Here is a 16836-nt window from a genome sequence, read left to right on the forward strand (position 1 = left end):
GGTCATATATCCAGAATTCATTATATAAATCTTTCAAAATAACTAGATATTACAAGAATATCTACAATTCAGCTCTGATTGCGCAAATACTTGACACAGGAAACCTTTTTTACAAATAATTATTTTTCTTATAAGAATACTTTAGGGCTTCCCTGGTGGCGCAGTGGTTGAGAGTCCGCCTGCCGATGCAGGGGACGCGGGTTCGTGCCCCGGTCCGGGGAGATCCCACATGCCGCGGAGCGGCTGGGCCCGTGAGCCATGGCCGCTGAGCCTGCGCGTCCGGAGCCTGCGCTCCGCAGCGGGAGAGGCCACAACAGTGAGAGGCCTGCGTACCGCAAAAAAAGAATAAAACAACAAAAAAGAATACTTTAGTACAACCCTGCTATATTTAAAATGAATAACCAACAAGGACCTACCATATAGCACAGGGAACTCTGCTCAATGTTATGTGGCCGCCTGGATGGGAGGGAAGTTTGAGGGAGAATGGATACACGCATATATATGGCTGAGTAGCTTTGCTGTGCATCTGAAACTATCACAACACTGTTAATCAGCTATGCTCCAATATAAAATTAAAAGTTTTTTAAAAAGAATTTAGTACAGAAAATAAGTCTCTATATATCTTACAGCAAATTTTATGCAGTGTTTTTTACCAATTCAACCATCATTTCAGGTTTCCTATCACAGCACATGCATCACATCCCATAAACCAAATTATAATCTGCTGCTGCTTCTCACTGTCATTTACCACTGAGAGTCACATTGTTAAGAGTTTTTAGGCTGCTTCCTCTAATCTTTCCTGATCTGAAAGAATTCATGTATTCAGGCTAGAAGAGGTAATTTAAACAACATTCCTTCTAAATCTAACTTGTATTGGGTTAATCGCTGTGCTCGGTGAAGCATCTTTTCACTTTTCTCTTAGGCTAGACTGGCTAGTAGTCCACCCCTGCTGTATCAAGCAGAAAGGATAAAGTCCTAATATTCCTAAACGTTTCTAAACTGCAAAAACAAAACCCTAGAAACAAGAGTTAAATACAAATATTTAGAAAGCTAAAACATTTGCTAATGATGAGAAGTAGAGAATACTTTCAGATTTGAGGTCTCTCCTAGGTTGAAGAAGACATAAAAGAAAGTATAAGGATGTGGCAGTAGTTTTATATTGATAAAATATTGAAAAACTGAAAAAAGGAATCACTTAGCTCAGTGGTGTGGTGTTTCCACAGTGCCAGGAGATACAGGATCTTAGACTCTGTGGCTAGCTGAACTATTTGACATTCTTCGGATGCTGTGACTTTAAAATAGCCTAATAAATACCTTGGTCAGAACAAGTAATCATTTAGGCCAGGGTAACTTTACAGAATACTGACCATGTTTCCCTGAAGAGACAGGACACCTCCCCAGGGGAAACATTTAGTATTCGCTCCATTCCTTCAGTTACTGAGAAGTATGTCCAGTTAGCAAAAGCTTGTCTTACTTTGCAGGTAGCATGCATTAAAACCAAGAGCCTGGCAGCTGTCGAGTTCCTGAGTGCTCAGCTCCAATTATCCAATATTCTTTTTTTAAATTAATTAATTAATTTGTTTGCGGCACGCCACAAGTGGGGGCTACTCCTTGTTGCAGTGCACGGGCTTCTCATTGCGGTGGCTTCCCTTGTTGCGGAGCATGGGTTCTAGGCGCATGGGCTTCAGTAGTTGTGGCGCTTGGGCTCAGTCGTTGTGGCATGCGAGCTCTAGAGCGCAGGCTCAGTAGCTGTGGCTCACGGCCTTAGTTGCTCCGCGGCACGTGGGATCTTCCCGGACCAGGGCTCGAACCTGTGTCCCCTGCATTGGCAGGCGGATTCTTAACCACTGTGCTACCAGGGAAGCCCCCCTCAGTTTTAAACTAACCCCTGACCTTTGAACTGAGAACACCCTTCCAAAACATTTACTTTCACACCCTCAGCAACAAACTTTGGCAACTATAATTGTCCCTGTGGGACAGAGGCTTGCCAGGCAAAGATCTGCCCAGGTCGCTCAGTGCCCACATGGGAGCCCACACCTCCTGTTTGCAAAGCTTCACCCTCCCTCTGACTAGCAACTTAAAGAAGGGGTGTTCTAAGTGGTAGCCTCATCTCTGCCTTGACCTGGAGTAGGTTGGGGAGAGAAGGCCAGGGATCCACAGTAGGTCTCAGCCTTGAGATTGTGCTGCAGACATAACAAGGGGTGGGGACCCACGCAGGCAGGGGCGGGGCGAAGCAGGTGATATCCATCCCAGAGACCAGCGCCCAGCATTCCCGGGGCCTCTCCCTACGCAGCACGGCTCCATGGACCGCACCGTGGTGCTCATCACCGGCTGTTCCTCCGGCATTGGCCTACACTTGGCCCTGCGCCTGGCGTCCGACCCATCCCAGGGCTTCAAAGGTACGTGAGGGGACTGGGGTGGAGAGACCAGCTCCTTCCTGGTCCAAGGGGGCCTAGGTAGGGTTGTAAGCCCGAAATTCAGAGCCTCGTCCTCTCCCTGAACCTCCAGTGTACGCCACGCTGAGGGACCTGATGGCACAGGGCCCACTTTGGGAGGCCGCCCGGTCCCGAGGGTGCCCTCCCGGCTCCCTGGAGATGTTGCAGCTGGATGTGACGGACGCAGATTCCATAGCCGCTGCCCGGGCATGCGTGACCGAGGGCCGCGTGGACGTGCTGGGTGAGTCTCCCTGCAAAACTAGTGCAGGAGCCTTCCTCACCCTGTGTCCAAACCAAGACGTCCCGAGGCCCAGGGAGCACGAGGGGACAGGCGGGGAGGAGGGCCGTGCGTGAGGCGAGCGGAGTTCGGTCTCTCTCCCCCCGCAGTATGTAACGCAGGCCGGGGCCTGGTGGGGCCGCTGGAGGCACACGAGGAGGGCGCCGTGGGCTCCGTGCTGGATGTGAACCTGACCGGTACCGTGCGGATGCTGCAGGCCTTCCTGCCGGACATGAAGCGGCGACGCTCGGGACGCATATTGGTGACCGGGAGCGTGGGAGGCTTGATGGGTGAGTGGAAGCCGGGGAAGAAGCAGAGGCGCGCAGGAGGCGGGGCTCAACGGGAGAGTCGGAGGTCTAATAAAAGGGGTGGGACCTGGTGAAACTGCCCCGGGCCCCTCCCGCTCCCCGCGGCTCCCCTCCTCGACGCGCCTCAGCAGCCTCCTCTCGCCTCCAAGCTCTTCCCTTCAACGCCGTTTACTGCGCCAGCAAGTTTGCAATCGAGGGTTTGTGCGAGAGTCTGGCGATTCTGCTGCAGCCCTTCGGGGTCCAGTGAGTCACCGCCCCGCCCCCGGGACCCTCTGAACACTGACTTTGGGAACCCCAGCACCCTGTTTTGTTGGAACCGCTCTCAGGCGTTCTCCCTGGCCCCTCCTTAGTGCGGCGCCCGTTTGTTGTGTGCCAGGCACAGTACTGGGCGTTTGGCACCTGCCCTCTCACGCCACCTGCCGACCTAGCTGGTGAGGCGTCGGTATTGTTAGTGGGAAGCTCAGGCCCAGAGAGGTTCGGTGACTGGCCCAAGGTCACACAGCTGTTAAGGGACCCAGCCAGGGTGGCATAATGACGCCAGAGCCTCTCTCACACACTCTCCAAGGGACGTGGGGGCTCTTTTCCGGCAGTAAACCGCTTTCAAATGCTCGGGTTACCCTAAGCGCCCGCCAGCCGGGCGCAGCCCCCCTCCGGCCCTCCCTCCCGGACTCGCATTCGCCCCCGCCCACCCGCCGCTCTCCCGCCGGCAGCTTGAGTCTCATCGAGTGCGGCCCGGTGCACACCGCCTTCCCCGAGAAGCTGGAGGGCGGCCTGGGCGGGGTGCTGGACCGCGCGGACGCCGAGACCCGCGACCTCTTCTCCCGCTACCTGAGCCACTCCGAGCAGATCTTTCTTGAGGCGGGGCAGGACCCGGAGGACGTGACCGAGGTGAGCGCCGGGCCGGACTGCGGGAGCGGGGGCAGCGCTCCGGTTCCCCAGCCCAGCCCCGGCCAGCGCGCCTCCTCCCGCCGCTGCAGGTCTTCCTCCAGGCGCTGCGCGCCCCGCGCCCGGCCCTGCGCTACTTCACCACCGAGCGCTTCCTGCCCCTGATACAGCTGCGCTTCTCCGACCCCAGCGGCTGCAGTTACGTCGCTGCTGCGCACCAAGCAGTGTTCGGCGACCAGGCCGCCGAGGGCTCAGACGGCGCCGGGGCGGAGGCCGGAGCCGGAGAACCGGGGGCACCTGAGCTCGGAGCTCCTCTTGCCGCCCCGAAATAAAGGCCTGGTTCGCCGCTGTCTCCCGCGCTCTCCTTTGCGGCCCCGGGTTGTGCGGTCTGGGGATGAAAAGGGGCTTTTCACTGCACCTCACCTGTGTGATCACTGGCGCGTGCGGCGGGTGGATGATCAGGAAAGAAGGTGTTAGCCCAGGTTATACCTACGGAAACCGAGGTCCAGAAAGGGAAGGAGCTAGCCCAAGGTCACGCCTCAAGTGCGCCTCAGGGCAGGGAGAGTGGTCCCTGGATTCCCGAGGGGTGTCTGCAGCAGTAGCAGTTAGGTGGACTTGGGTGCGGGGACAGTCGGCTTGTGACTTGGCTCCCACGAGTCCTGGGACCTTAGGCAACGTCCTACCCTCTCCGAGTCCATTCTCTTACCCGCAAAACGGGTATAATACCTATGTCGTGGATTGTGATAAGAATTAATTGAGATAATGCCCAAAAGTGCTGGTATAGAAGTCTTAATAGCAGGCCCTATTATTATTACTACTAGTGGTATTACTATTGTGATTGTGTTCCCATGTGGAAGCCAGATGTGTAAGGAAGAAACAAGCCTAAATGAGCCCAGAGGAGACAGCCCCACTCACCCCTCTCCTTGCCCCCTGCCGTAAGACAACACTCAGCAGGAGAGATCCCCCCTCGCCCAGAGCTGCCTCTCACCAGGAGGTCAAGCCGAAGCTCCAGCTCTGCCCTGTGGTCCACGTCCTCCTTCCGGAAGCCAGCAAAAGGAGCTGGCGTGGCAGCAGCCACTTAAAGGGCCTGCGGGGTTGCAGAGCCAATCTCCCTCTAACCTCCTCTGAGGTTGGGTGCCGGAGGAAGGGTGGAGATAGAGACTAGGGGAGGAGGTTGCAGGCAGAGGAAAGCAGTAGGGGTGCCGCAGGAGGGGCTTAGTAGAGAACATACATTAGCAGACTCATCAGGTTCACAACACTCTGGGTAATGGCACAGGTGCCTCCTTGCGTGGCAGTAGTAATGTCCGAAGCCATCCTATTTTGGAGGACAGCTTTCTCATTAGAGACCTAAGGATGGGCTTTGTTGGTTATCATTTAAGGCTTGCTGGATGCAGTTAGTAAGGGCACCTGTGTGTGCTGTAACTTCCCCCAGGCCAATGGAGGGAAACAAGACAGCGGCCAAATGACTGCAACAGTGGAAAACAGAACGTGCCCACCTGGCCTTGAGGAGAGGGAGGTGGCAGCTTTAGGCACTTGACCTGGTTGTGCATACCATACATGTTGGCTGGGGAGGCAACACTGTCAGTTGTGAGGATGGGGGCGGGGGCGGGGGCCGCGTGGCGGGATGTGCCAGACCAGACCTTCACCTTCTCCCCTCTTTTTTTTTTTTTTTTGGCCACGTGGCTTGCAGAACCTTAATTCCTCAACCAGGGATGGAACCCATGCCCTCAGCAGTCCTAACCACTGGACCACCAGGGAATTCCCACCTTCTCCCCTCTCTTAATGGTGCATCTTCCATTCCAGGTGTAGCGTGTTTCAGCAACCAATCCGTCACTGGTTGGGAACTCCGATGCGCGGCCCAGACTCCTTTGGCAGTTGCTCTGGGCATTGTTTAGAACACATAGGTCGTGATGTTACTGCATTAACCAAGTCACCATATTTCAAGGGCAATCAGGTATCCTTGGCAATATGCCATCCCATACAGGCTTTGCAGTGGCTGTTTCTTCAATGCACCCAATCTGCTGTATCTACTGAAGGGTCAGTTGCTAGGGCTTGTATCCTGGCTAGGGCATCAGCTTCTGATTGCCAGGGGATGTCAGTGCCTTATGAGCCAGGATGTGGAAGACAGTGAGGACTGCCTCAGACTCGCGGATGAACTCAAATGTCTTTTCACACATCTTGTACAAGGGCTGATCTTTTTTTTTTTAATTTATTTTATTTATTTTTGGCTGCACTGGGTCTTCATTGCTGCGCGTGGGCTTTCTCTAGTTGTGGTGAGCGGGGGCTTTCTCTAGTTGTGGTGAGAGGGGGCTACTCTTCGTTGCGGTGCATGGGCTTCTCATGGGCTTCTCATCGTGGTGGCTTCTCTTGTTGTGGAGCACAGGCTCTAGGCACGCGGGCTTCGGAAGTTGTGGCACGCGTGCTCAGTAGTTGTGGCTTGCGGGCTCTAGAGCACAGGCTCAGTAGTTGTGGCGCACGGGGCTTAGTTGCTCCGCAGCCTGTGGAATCTTCCCGGACCAGGGCTTGAACCTGTGTCCCTTGCATTGGTGGGTGGATTCTTAACCACTGAGCCACCAGGGAAGCCCGAGGGCTGTTTTCTGATCAGCCATCTCTCAGCTTCCCTTCGTCCAAGCCATAGGGTTAATCCCTTTAGAACAGCCCAACTGTTCTGAGTTCAGCCCATTGGCTGCTGCAGTTCATTCCTGTTTCCAGCCAGATGGTGTCAGTGTTGGGCAGAATAGCAACTGCAGTCCCTGTGGGTGGGTTGCCCCGACTAGACCCAACTGTATACCAGGCATCAGCGGGGATCCCTGCCCCCACCCCGCCTCTCTACAGGCTGCAGGGGACACCTCAGGTATAGAGGCAGGGGAATTTGGAGGATCTACATACTCTTCAGGGCCTAGTAGCACTTGAATTTCTAGAGACAGTGGGCTGGCAGGCAGGGTGCCCCTCTGTTGCAAATGGGCCACTTAGTCAACGTGGGGGTTGAGCCATGGCAGAGGTGGGTCCATAGAACATAGTCTCAACCCCGCCCTTGATAGGAAGGGACGTTCTTACCATGATATGCTGTTCTTTCGTGAGAGGCTATAGCTGGTGGGGTGTTCTGTGTACATTGCAAGGAGCTGTTGTTCTATGAGGGGTACATTGGGGTTTCTGTCCCCCCCCCCAGAGCTGGGACCAAAATCCTAAGGGTGCTCTCCTCTCCTGTTGTCTCTGCCACAGTGTGTTCCGAAGTCACAGACACATCTAACTTAAACGGTTGCCCTGCTGGGGAGGTGCCCAGAGCTGCGATCAGCTTCACTAGTACTTTTTCCGTCTCAAAGGCAGCTTGCTGCCCTGATCCCCAGTTCCACGGGCGCCTTCTCTTCATCAGGCGGCATAAGGGATGGAGGCACTGTGCCAGGTGGGGAGTAAAAGTCCCCCCAAACCCCAAAATCCCTGCAAAGGCTTGCACCTCTTTCTTTTATATATATATTTATTTATTTATTTACTTATTTGTGGCTGCGTTGGGCCTTCGTTGCTGCACGCAGGCTTTCTCTAGTTGTGGTGAGCGGGGGCTACTCTTCGTTGCGGTGCGCAGGCTTCTCATCGTGGTAGCTTCTCCTGTTGTGGAGCATGAGCTCTAGGCATGCAGGCTTCAGTAGTTGTGGCACGTGGGCTCAGCAGTTGTGGCTCGCGGGCTCTAGAGTGCAGGCTCAGTAGTAGTGGCACACGGGCTTAGTTGTTCCGCGGCATGTGGGATCTTCCCGGACCAGGGCTCGAACCCGTGTCCCCTGCATTGGCAGGCGGACTCTTAAGCACAGCGCCACCAGGGAAGTCCCGCTTGCACCTCTTTCATATTCTTAGGGGTTGGATAGGCTTGTACCTAATCAATCACAGCTTCTGGGACAATGCACGTCTTACCCCACCAAACAACTCCCCAAAAACTTTACGGGGGTGCCTGTGCCTTGAATTTTCTGAGGGCTCACCACCCATTCTCGTCCTCACAGATATTCCAGCAAAGTCTGCAGAAGGTCCTGCAGCAGAGGCAAGTCTTCACAGGTTAACATCATCTCATCAATGTAACAAGCCCATTTTACTGATGTGGGGAAGGAGAATAGGGACAGGTCTTGGGCTACCATCCCATGACATGTGGTGGGGCTTTGCAGGTGGCCTTGAGGAAGCACTTGAAAGGTCCATTGTTGCTCCTCTCGCATGAAGGCAAATTGATGTTGTGACTCAGTGGCCAGGTGTAGACTGAAAAAAGCATTCGCTAAGTCAGGTAGCGCATGGTACGTTCCTAGGATGGCGGCCAAGGTACTGAAGGCGGTGGCACTGTTGGGCACAGACACATGGATGGGGCTTGTTCAGCTCTCCGTAGTCCACGGTTATCCGCCATGAGCCATCTGGCTTTTTCACCAGCCATACCAGGCTGTTGAACGTACTATGGGCAGAACGTACCATTCCCACTCAGTGCAGTTCTGGGATAGTTTCTTCTATTCCCTTAAGCCCCACCCACCCAGGCAATTTATATTGTTTGACAGTTTCCACTCTTCCCGGGGGGTGGCAGGCTTACCATTCCCAGTTGGTGTTCCCCTCATCACTGGTCTGATTACTCTAACCCAGAGGCAGATTCGCAGACATAGGTTTGCAGAGCTTGACCTTGTAGGATATCAATGCCCACTATGTTCTCTGGTATTAGTGATAAAAACTCTCATATTCTCTCTAGAAAAATGGTACAGATGAACCGGTCTTCAGGGCAGAAATAGAGACACAGATGTAGAGCACAAACATATGGACACCAAGGGGGGAAAGTGGCGGGGGTGTGGTGGTGGTGGGATGAATTGGGAGATTAGGATTGACATATATACACTAATATATATAAAATGGATAACTAGTAAGAACCTGCTGTATAAAAAATAAAATAAAATTCAAAAAACAAATCTCATATTCTAGGGGTGTGGAGGGGCAAGGAGAACGCCCAATTTGCTGTGTGAAAAGGACTTTCCTGACTATAACCATTTGCGCTCTATAATTCAGTGGCGCTGAGGGGGCCAGAAAACTTCTGAGGGTGACCGTGTATTACAGTACATCCGGGGAAATTCCCCGGCGGTCCAGTGGTTAGGACTCGGTGCTTTCACTGCTGTGGCCCGGGTTCAATCCCTGGTCGTGGAACTAATATCCGGCAAGCTGTGCGGCACAGCCAAAAAAAAAAAGGAAAGAAGAAAAAGATATTAGAGTACATCCAGCTCCAGTATCCACCAGAGCTGTACTTGTTTTAAAAAATAAATAAATATTTATTTACTTGGCTGCACCGGGTCTTAGTTGTGGTATGCGGGGTCTAGCTCCCTGACCAGGGATCGAACCTGGGCCCCCTGCATTGGGAGCATGGAGTCTTAATCACTGGACCACAGGGAAGTCGCCAGAGCTGTCACCTTCTGTTTATTCCTGGAAGATCAACCAGTAGCGAGCTCCACAGGAGGCCTCCGATTGCCTCCAGTGGGCCTCACCTGGAAGCAGTCTTGGCCTGCATCCTATAACCTGCGCACGTGGGAGGCACCCACCTCAAACAGGAGAATCCCTGAGGCCTCTGCTGGAGCGGGCAGGGCGTCAGGGATGGTAGGGCCGAGTGGGCAGTTCTGAAATGTTATGCAGGTTTTAAGGCTTCCCACAGGCCAACCAACACAGCACTGGATGGCCGATGTATCTTTTCAGTTGCGTTCCCAGCAGCAATGAAGTCAAACCACGTTTGTTTCCGGGTTACTTTTACCAAACCCTTTACAGCCCTTCAGGATAGCCTTTTGGCTTTTTGAGCTCCCTCTCTGTCTTGGGTCTTTCCTGCAGGCCAGTATGTAACTGTTCCTGGGATTTGTTGGTTTCCTCTAGATCAGCAATGGATTGCCCAACATCACAAATGTCTTGTCCCACAACTGGGCTCAGCGTGGATATTACTGTCCCATACCAGGTGATGGGGGCAGTCTGGAGTATCTTGGCTTTCATTCCTGCAGTGAATGTGGCCTGATCAGGCCCTTCAAAGATAGGAGCACAGATGGCCTGTCTCACTCCCAACTCCCTAAGCAGTTGTTGCAACTCCTCTATAGATTTCCAGGGTCCCACATGCCCAGGGAAACCCCTCATATTGGGACAAGCCTCCCTGCAGGTTAGAATAATCCAATCTATAAGAGAGTGAGGACCTCGAGCCGCCAAGTCCTATGCAGATGCTTCAGGAGGGCCGGCTGTGTGGTGACGTTGCTCATTTTCTCTGCCTCCTGCCCAGCCAGGGAAATCATCCCCACACCCCCCAGTTCCATAGCCATACTAACCATGCTTGGATACTTTCCCTGGCCTTTTGCTGGAATTCGGCAGCTGTATCACTAATCTCAGTGGACGTTTATTCTCTCATCGTGAACGTTTCCTGAATGGGGGCTGCCCTGCTGGCTGGGATGGTCATCACCTGGTTTTTGTTTTCTTCTGCATAGGGGTCCTATGGCATGGGGTGTTTCGTGTGTTTTACTGTCGGTCACCACAACACACCCCCCTTCCCTCTCTTCACTTTCCTGGGGATTCCACCTCTTAGCATCCAGTCGGGCTTTGTCAAGCGTTTGGACCTTAATTTGAGGCAGCTCTCGAGCTCCTAGCTTTGTAAACCGCACAGTAATGTCTCCAACTTATCATCCCACTCCCCCACCCCGCCTGCCAGCCCCGAAGTGAGCAGAACAGTGGACAATGCACATCCTTCTCTAACCTCAGCTCTTCTTCCAGCTTTTCAACTTGAGTTTCAGCCTCTAGTTAGGCATCAGTGGCCAGCGACCTGCCCACCCTGCAGACATTCATCTCCCGTCTTAGCCACGGTGCACCCGGCACAGTTCCTCAAACAGGCACGTTAGACCAGCCTGCGTTTCCCAAGATTTCCCATGCAGGTGCCTCTTTCCCAAGGCCCATTTCTTCGGTCTCCTGGCAGGCTTGCCAATGTTGATTTGTAAACTGGCCCCATACACAGAGGGCAAAGAGAGACTGAAGAAAGAGACAGCCACTCCAGATTGGTAGGTGGCAGGTTTAATAAGCAAGGGAACTTACATACGAGGCTTGTCCTGGGCAGTGCTAGAAGAGTAGATCTCTGCACCTGCACACCAGAATCTTCAAGTTTCTACAGAGGCCTTAACTGGGTTCAGTCATGTAATTCATCCAGTTGGTCGCAACAACACATTGCCCTCTCAAGTCTGCGTCCTTGAAACAGCTCCCACTGTGGGAGTCGTGGGCAGACTACATTCCAAGGACACGGGAGGGGTGAGCAGCCTCTGACTGCCTGTGTCCAGCTGGCAACTGGTCAACTGGCAGTCACGTCATCCAGATAACCTCCTCCAACAATGTCTAAGTAGGCATGTGAGACTGTGTGTCCAGATGTTTCAGGGAATTTCCTGACCGTCTTTGCGATTTGCTTCTTCAACTGGTCCTCTCTTTAAAACCCAACTTAAGATGTGTTTGCAAGAATCCTGGTCTCAAGGCCTTTGTGGCACTAAAACTCTTCCATCCTTGACTCCAGGACCAAATGCAGGTTCTGTGGGGCCAGAGGCTTATACACTTTGGAAGACCTCTTTAGGAATACAAAACCCACAAAATTAAGTATGAAAGTGAGCATTTATTTAGTTTGGGAAAATAAACTACAACACATTACTGTAGTGGAATCCTGGAGATTGGCTTCCCTCCCTTTTTAGATCGTCCTGAATAGTTTACCCGAAATGTTTCCTGATGGCAACCTGGCTTTGTCCTCCCACGGAGATTTCCAGTTCCAGCCTCTCCAGCACTCATTAGCTTCACGGTAAACCCTCGGCACTAAGTCCCACCCCTCTCCCCCCCACCCCCGCCGCCCCCTTTTCTCCCGTCCATAGGGACCATTCTCTGGCGGCTCTACTGAGCTCACACGCAGAGCTCTCCTCCTCCTCCTCCTCTCTCTCCGTAAAAAACTGTCATATCACTGGTTCTGGGTGATGTGGAGAGCACTGCACGGGAGCCACGACACATGGCCTCTGTCCTTACCTCCCCAGATGTCCCTGGAACACACAGGGCGTCAATTTTTCCATCTGTGAAATGGGGGCTTGTACATTGTCCTGTGACCTCCCACATGAAGATCCTCAGACTGGGAGGGTGCCAGGAGGGCTCTGGGGACGCCGAAACCTCATTCAAGTGCTACCCTACGACCCCCCCACCTCCGTCCCCGCGATTTACGCAGGAAAGCCAGGTGTTAGTTCCGCCTTTGCCGCTGTCTCCTGAGGGACATGGCTGAGCCAACCTCTTCTCTCAGAGTCTGAAGGGCACCCGTGTGAAACGGGCTTTCAAGTCCGCCTTGACCTACTCGACCCAGGTCTCGTGAGGTTGGGTTTTGGAAATAACTTTCCGCGTATCTCCCAAACCCCCGAGCTCGGCTTCTTATCAATGCAGGTGCCCCACCCCATAAGAAATCTCGCGAGAATCCCTCGCCGAACCAAAGTTGAGATGTTTGGCCTTTCTCAGGTTCCGTAGCTCGGAGTCGCAGCACCGGAACTAATGTTAACTGGTCGCGGCTGGGGAAGCCTTCACGGTGGTGCAAGCGGAACCAAGGCCCGGAGGTCTCAGTAAGTAGGACCCGAGCCTGAGCGTCCCCTTTTCGTACTCTCCTCCGATTCCTTGAAGATCCTGGTGTCGCTCAGCAAGAGCGCCCAGGATTTCTGGATCCCCAGCCTTATGACTCAGGGGCTCCTGCCGAGTTTTCCCCTCCCGGGATTTCGATGCAATTCAGCGAATTCACCGCTCCGTCTGAGAAATGATAAAACCGAGATTTAGAGCACATCCCCGAGGCGCCGTTTGCCAGGTCCCGTACCCTCCCCCGGGTTCCTCTCGATCCGCACTGGGAACGCCATCCCTGCTCCAGGTCTCCTTCTCTTGGGTCCGAGTCCTCCTACAGTCTTCGGCCTCAGACACATACCACTCAGTAACCTTCGCCTCGTCTCCCTGACTGTCCGCAGGCCTGGGCAGCATGGCCGTATTCCGGTCGGGCCTCCTGGTGTTGACAACGCCGCTGACCTCCCTGGCCCCTCGCCTGGCCCCCATTCTGACCTCGGCGGCCCGGCTCGTGAATCACACGCTCTATGTACACCTGCAACCGGGCATGTGCCTGGGCGGCCCGGCTCAGCCCCAGTCCAGCCCCGTGCAGGCCACGTTTGAAGTTATCGATTTCATCACGCACCTCTACGCTGGCGCCGACGTCCACAGGCACCTGGACGTTAGAATTCTGCTGACCAATATCCGAACCAAGAGCTTTCTCCCTCCCCTGACCGGCTCAGTCCAGAACCTGGCCCACCCGCCGGAAGTGGTGCTGACCGACTTCCAGACCCTGGATGGAAGCCAGTACAACCCAGCCAAGCAACAGCTCGAGCGTTATGCTACCAGTTGTTACAGCTGTTGTCCGCAACTGTCTTCGGTGCTCCTATACCCCGATTATGGGCCTGGAGTTCTGCCCGTGGGGTCCCTGGACGTCCCCTTACCCTCCACCATCAGCCCAGCCTCCCCCGTGGGCAGGTCTGCCAAGCAGCCAGTGCGTGGCCACCAGCGAGGTGCTGTGGGTGGCACGTTTGACCGCCTGCACAATGCCCACAAGGTGTTGCTCAGCGTCGCGTGTCTCCTGGCTCAGGAGCAGCTAGTGGTGGGAGTAGCAGACAAAGACCTGTTGAAGAGTGAGTGAGAGAGACCGAGTTAGGGCAGTCTTACCCTCCCCACAGGCCAAGATTGAGGAAGGGTGGGGCCATCCGTTACTTCCCACCACTCCCAAATGTCACAGTGCCTGGCACTCAGTTTGCACGGAGGGAATTTTGTTAAATGAATAAATGCAGCTTTCTAGGTGTGGTCCAGTCACCATTCAATCAGGATCCCCCACATGTGTAGCCAAGGAGCCTGCACTTTTAAACAAATTCTCCAGGTGATGAATCCTAAAGTTTGAGTTCCAGGAAATAAATGGATGAGTAAGTTGTAGGTAGCAGTGCCACAGGCGGTCAGAGGAGCCTCTCGGAATTCTCTGGCTCTTGGATTCTCCATCTGACTCTGGTGCCTTCTGGCACTGCTAGTTCTCTGCACACGTGCCAGCCCTTGTAGCTCTATTGTGCTTGCCTGCTGCCTCCTCATAGCTCCCCCGTACAGACCACTGCCCAGCTCCCCTCTGGAGATAGGATGCTTAGGGACGCTCTCCCCTAAACTGGCCCACACTCTTCCTCCCCAGTAAAAAGATCTCACTGTTCTTCTGGGCTCCTTCCCCAGGCAAGTTGCTCCCTGAGCTGCTCCAACCCTACGCAGAACGCGTGGAACATCTGAGTGAGTTCCTGGTGGACATCAAGCCCTCCTTGACTTTTGATATCATCCCCCTGCTGGACCCCTATGGGCCCGCTGGCTCTGACCCCTCTCTGGAGTTCCTGGTGGTCAGCGAGGAGACCTATCGTGGGGGGATGGCCGTCAACCGCTTCCGCCTTGAGAATGTAACCCCTGAGGGAGACTGGCAGAGGGAGTGGATGGGGATGGGGAAGGCCACTGGGGGCTGTTGGAAGTACATGACCCCAGAGGAGGGAAGAGAGGGCTCAAGGTGGTGGGAAGAGGCAAGGAGGAACTTCCCAGCTTGCCCTCCGAGGCAAGCTCTACCTCTGGGTAGGCAGGGGAGGATAAGGCGATAGATTTGTCCTCATCTCACCCCTCCTTCTCTCTCCTCACTCTTCCTTTGCCTCAGGACCTGGAGGAGCTCACCTTGTACCAGATCCAGCTGCTGAAGGACCTAAACCACAAGGAAAACGAAGAGGACAAAGTCAGCTCCTCCAGCTTCCGCCAACAAATGCTGGGAAACCTGCTCCGGCCTCCACATGTAAGCCTAACCCACCTGCCTCCCACCCCTTCCCCTGCATGGGTGGGCTGGGAATGCTGGAGAGGAGAGACTGAAGGGTTCAGCCTCAAACCTGAGTCTGGGGACCCTAGTAACTGTGGGGTTCCCTCTTATCTACCCATAGAAGAGGCCAGAGCTCCCCCCAGGTTTCTACGTGATTGGGCTGACGGGCATCAGTGGCTCTGGGAAGAGCTCAGTAGCTCAGCGGCTGAAGGGCCTGGGGGCATATGTTATCGACAGTGACCACCTGGGCCACCGGGCCTATGCCCCGGGTGGTCCTGCCTACCAGCCTGTTGTGAAAGCCTTTGGAACAGGTAATAACTGGGAAGGGCTGGAGGTGGCCTGAAGTGAGGAGATGGCTGGCCTCCTTGCCCAATCTTCTGTCTCTGTCATCCAGATATTCTCCATAAAGATGGCATTATCAACAGGAAGGTCCTAGGCAGCCGGGTGTTTGGGAACAAGGTAAACACACACCTCTCCAAGGGCTCTGCAGCTGCTGCTAGACCCAGAGGTTGGGACCCAGTGGACCTCTCTGGTCTGGCCCAGAATGCCAGTTTCCACTCAACTGTTCCCAACTGCCTCCTCCCTCGGGCTGGCTCCATCTCATCCGGGGGAGGGTAAACTCTGCCCACCCCTTCCATTCCCTTTCTCAGAAGCAGCTGAAGATACTCACGGACATTATGTGGCCAGTTATCGCAAAGCTGGCCAGAGAGGAAATGGAGCAGGCTATGGCTGAGGGTGAGTGAGCAGCCCAAGGGAACAGCTAAGCAGAAGCTCCCTCGGGAGCGTTCCCACCCTAAATCAGACCATCCACTTTCCCTGGGACTGTGTTTCCTTGGCTCTCTGACTGGTAGCAGGTGGCAAGGTGCTGCTGGCAGTGACTGGGGTCTCCCCACAGGAAAGCAGGTGTGCGTCATTGATGCCGCCATGCTGCTCGAAGCAGGCTGGCAGAACATGGTCCATGAGGTGTGGACCGTTGTCATCCCTGAGACTGAGGTATCTGGATCCCACCCCCCACTCTATCCCCACTGTAGCCCGCATCCTGCTCTAAACCGGTGGGCTGATGAATGCCTTGTCTGCCCAGGCTGTACGACGCATTGTGGAGAGGGACGGCCTGAGTGAGGCTGCGGCCCAAAGCCGGCTGCAGAGCCAGATGAGTGGGCAGCAGCTTGTGGACCAGAGCCACGTGGTGCTGAGCACCTTGTGGGAGCCACACGTCACCCAGCACCAGGTTGGTGCCCAGGGAAAGGCTGGGTTGTGGGGAGGGAGTCTCTGGTGGATGCTTGTATGACCCTGTCCTCTTTTCTTCCCAACATTCTGGCCTGTCCAAAGGTGGAGAAAGCCTGGGCCCTCCTGCAGAAGCGCATCTCCAAGGCACCATCAGGCCCATGACTGACAATGAGTTCTCTGTGGGGCCAAACTGACCCCTGGAGCTGACAAGAGATCCAGTGATGATGGCGAATTGGGGCCTTGAAGCTCACCCTAGCTGGGGCCTAGAGGGCTCTGTGCTAAGCTGGGCGGGGCCTGGCTGGGCCTGCTGGACACAGGAAGCCTACCCAGCTTGCCAGTGTTTGGCCAACACTGAGAATGTGGCTCTTGGGGGAGCAGGCCCCCTAGCGTTGTTCCGTCCTCGCTTTTGCCCACAGGCCTGTGGCACCCGTGGTGGGCTGGAGCCAGGGCAAACACTGAAGCTTGTTGCAGAATTAAAGGTGAACGTTGCTAGGTGCTGCCTGTATGGCGCTTACTTCCTGCTCCAGTGCCTTTGGGTATCTTTGCGACACTTTAGCCACAAGTGCAGGGCCCAGGCCCGAGCTGTAAGCCAGGAATGCAGTGGTTAAGAGCATGGCTTTTGAAGCTAGCCAGACTGAGGCCAGTCTTGGCCCTATCACTGACTAGCTGTGTGCTTTTGGATACGTTTTGGACTTTGTAGTTACCTCAGTTTGCGTAGCTTACAAAGTAGCATGACTTGGCCAACAGGCTCTGTGAAAGCGTCAATTCCACAACTATCCTGCCAGACTTGGGCTGGGCGTTGCAGGAACATCCTACAACAAGCCA

The 16836-nt window shown here is 54.5% G+C and overlaps 2 protein-coding genes across 3 annotated transcripts; both read left to right on the plus strand.

Moving 5' to 3' along the window:
- Nucleotides 1-1725: 1725 nt before the first annotated feature.
- On the plus strand, nucleotides 1726-4255 carry HSD17B1 (hydroxysteroid 17-beta dehydrogenase 1). The gene is made up of 6 exons (XM_067717219.1): nucleotides 1726-2399; nucleotides 2509-2676; nucleotides 2823-3002; nucleotides 3170-3263; nucleotides 3731-3908; nucleotides 3998-4255. The coding sequence occupies exons 1-6, from the start codon at nucleotides 2303-2305 to the stop codon at nucleotides 4235-4237; spliced, it is 957 nt and encodes a 318-aa protein (XP_067573320.1). The 5' UTR covers nucleotides 1726-2302; the 3' UTR covers nucleotides 4238-4255.
- An 8130-nt stretch (nucleotides 4256-12385) lies between these two features.
- COASY (Coenzyme A synthase) lies at nucleotides 12386-16525 on the plus strand. 2 transcript variants are annotated; one of them, XM_067714835.1, is made up of 10 exons: nucleotides 12386-12496; nucleotides 12887-13594; nucleotides 14172-14386; nucleotides 14632-14763; nucleotides 14906-15095; nucleotides 15179-15243; nucleotides 15435-15519; nucleotides 15680-15777; nucleotides 15866-16012; nucleotides 16114-16525. In XM_067714835.1, the coding sequence occupies exons 2-10, from the start codon at nucleotides 12898-12900 to the stop codon at nucleotides 16171-16173; spliced, it is 1689 nt and encodes a 562-aa protein (XP_067570936.1). In that variant the 5' UTR covers nucleotides 12386-12496; nucleotides 12887-12897; the 3' UTR covers nucleotides 16174-16525. The 2 variants fall into 2 exon arrangements, with proteins under 2 accessions (XP_067570936.1, XP_067570938.1); XM_067714837.1 differs by lacking the exons at nucleotides 15680-15777; nucleotides 16114-16525 and having other exon boundaries at nucleotides 15816-15930.
- The last annotated feature ends 311 nt before the right edge of the window (nucleotides 16526-16836 follow it).

This window comes from Pseudorca crassidens, chromosome 19, assembly GCF_039906515.1.
Source record: "Pseudorca crassidens isolate mPseCra1 chromosome 19, mPseCra1.hap1, whole genome shotgun sequence".
NCBI lineage: Eukaryota > Metazoa > Chordata > Mammalia > Artiodactyla > Delphinidae > Pseudorca > Pseudorca crassidens.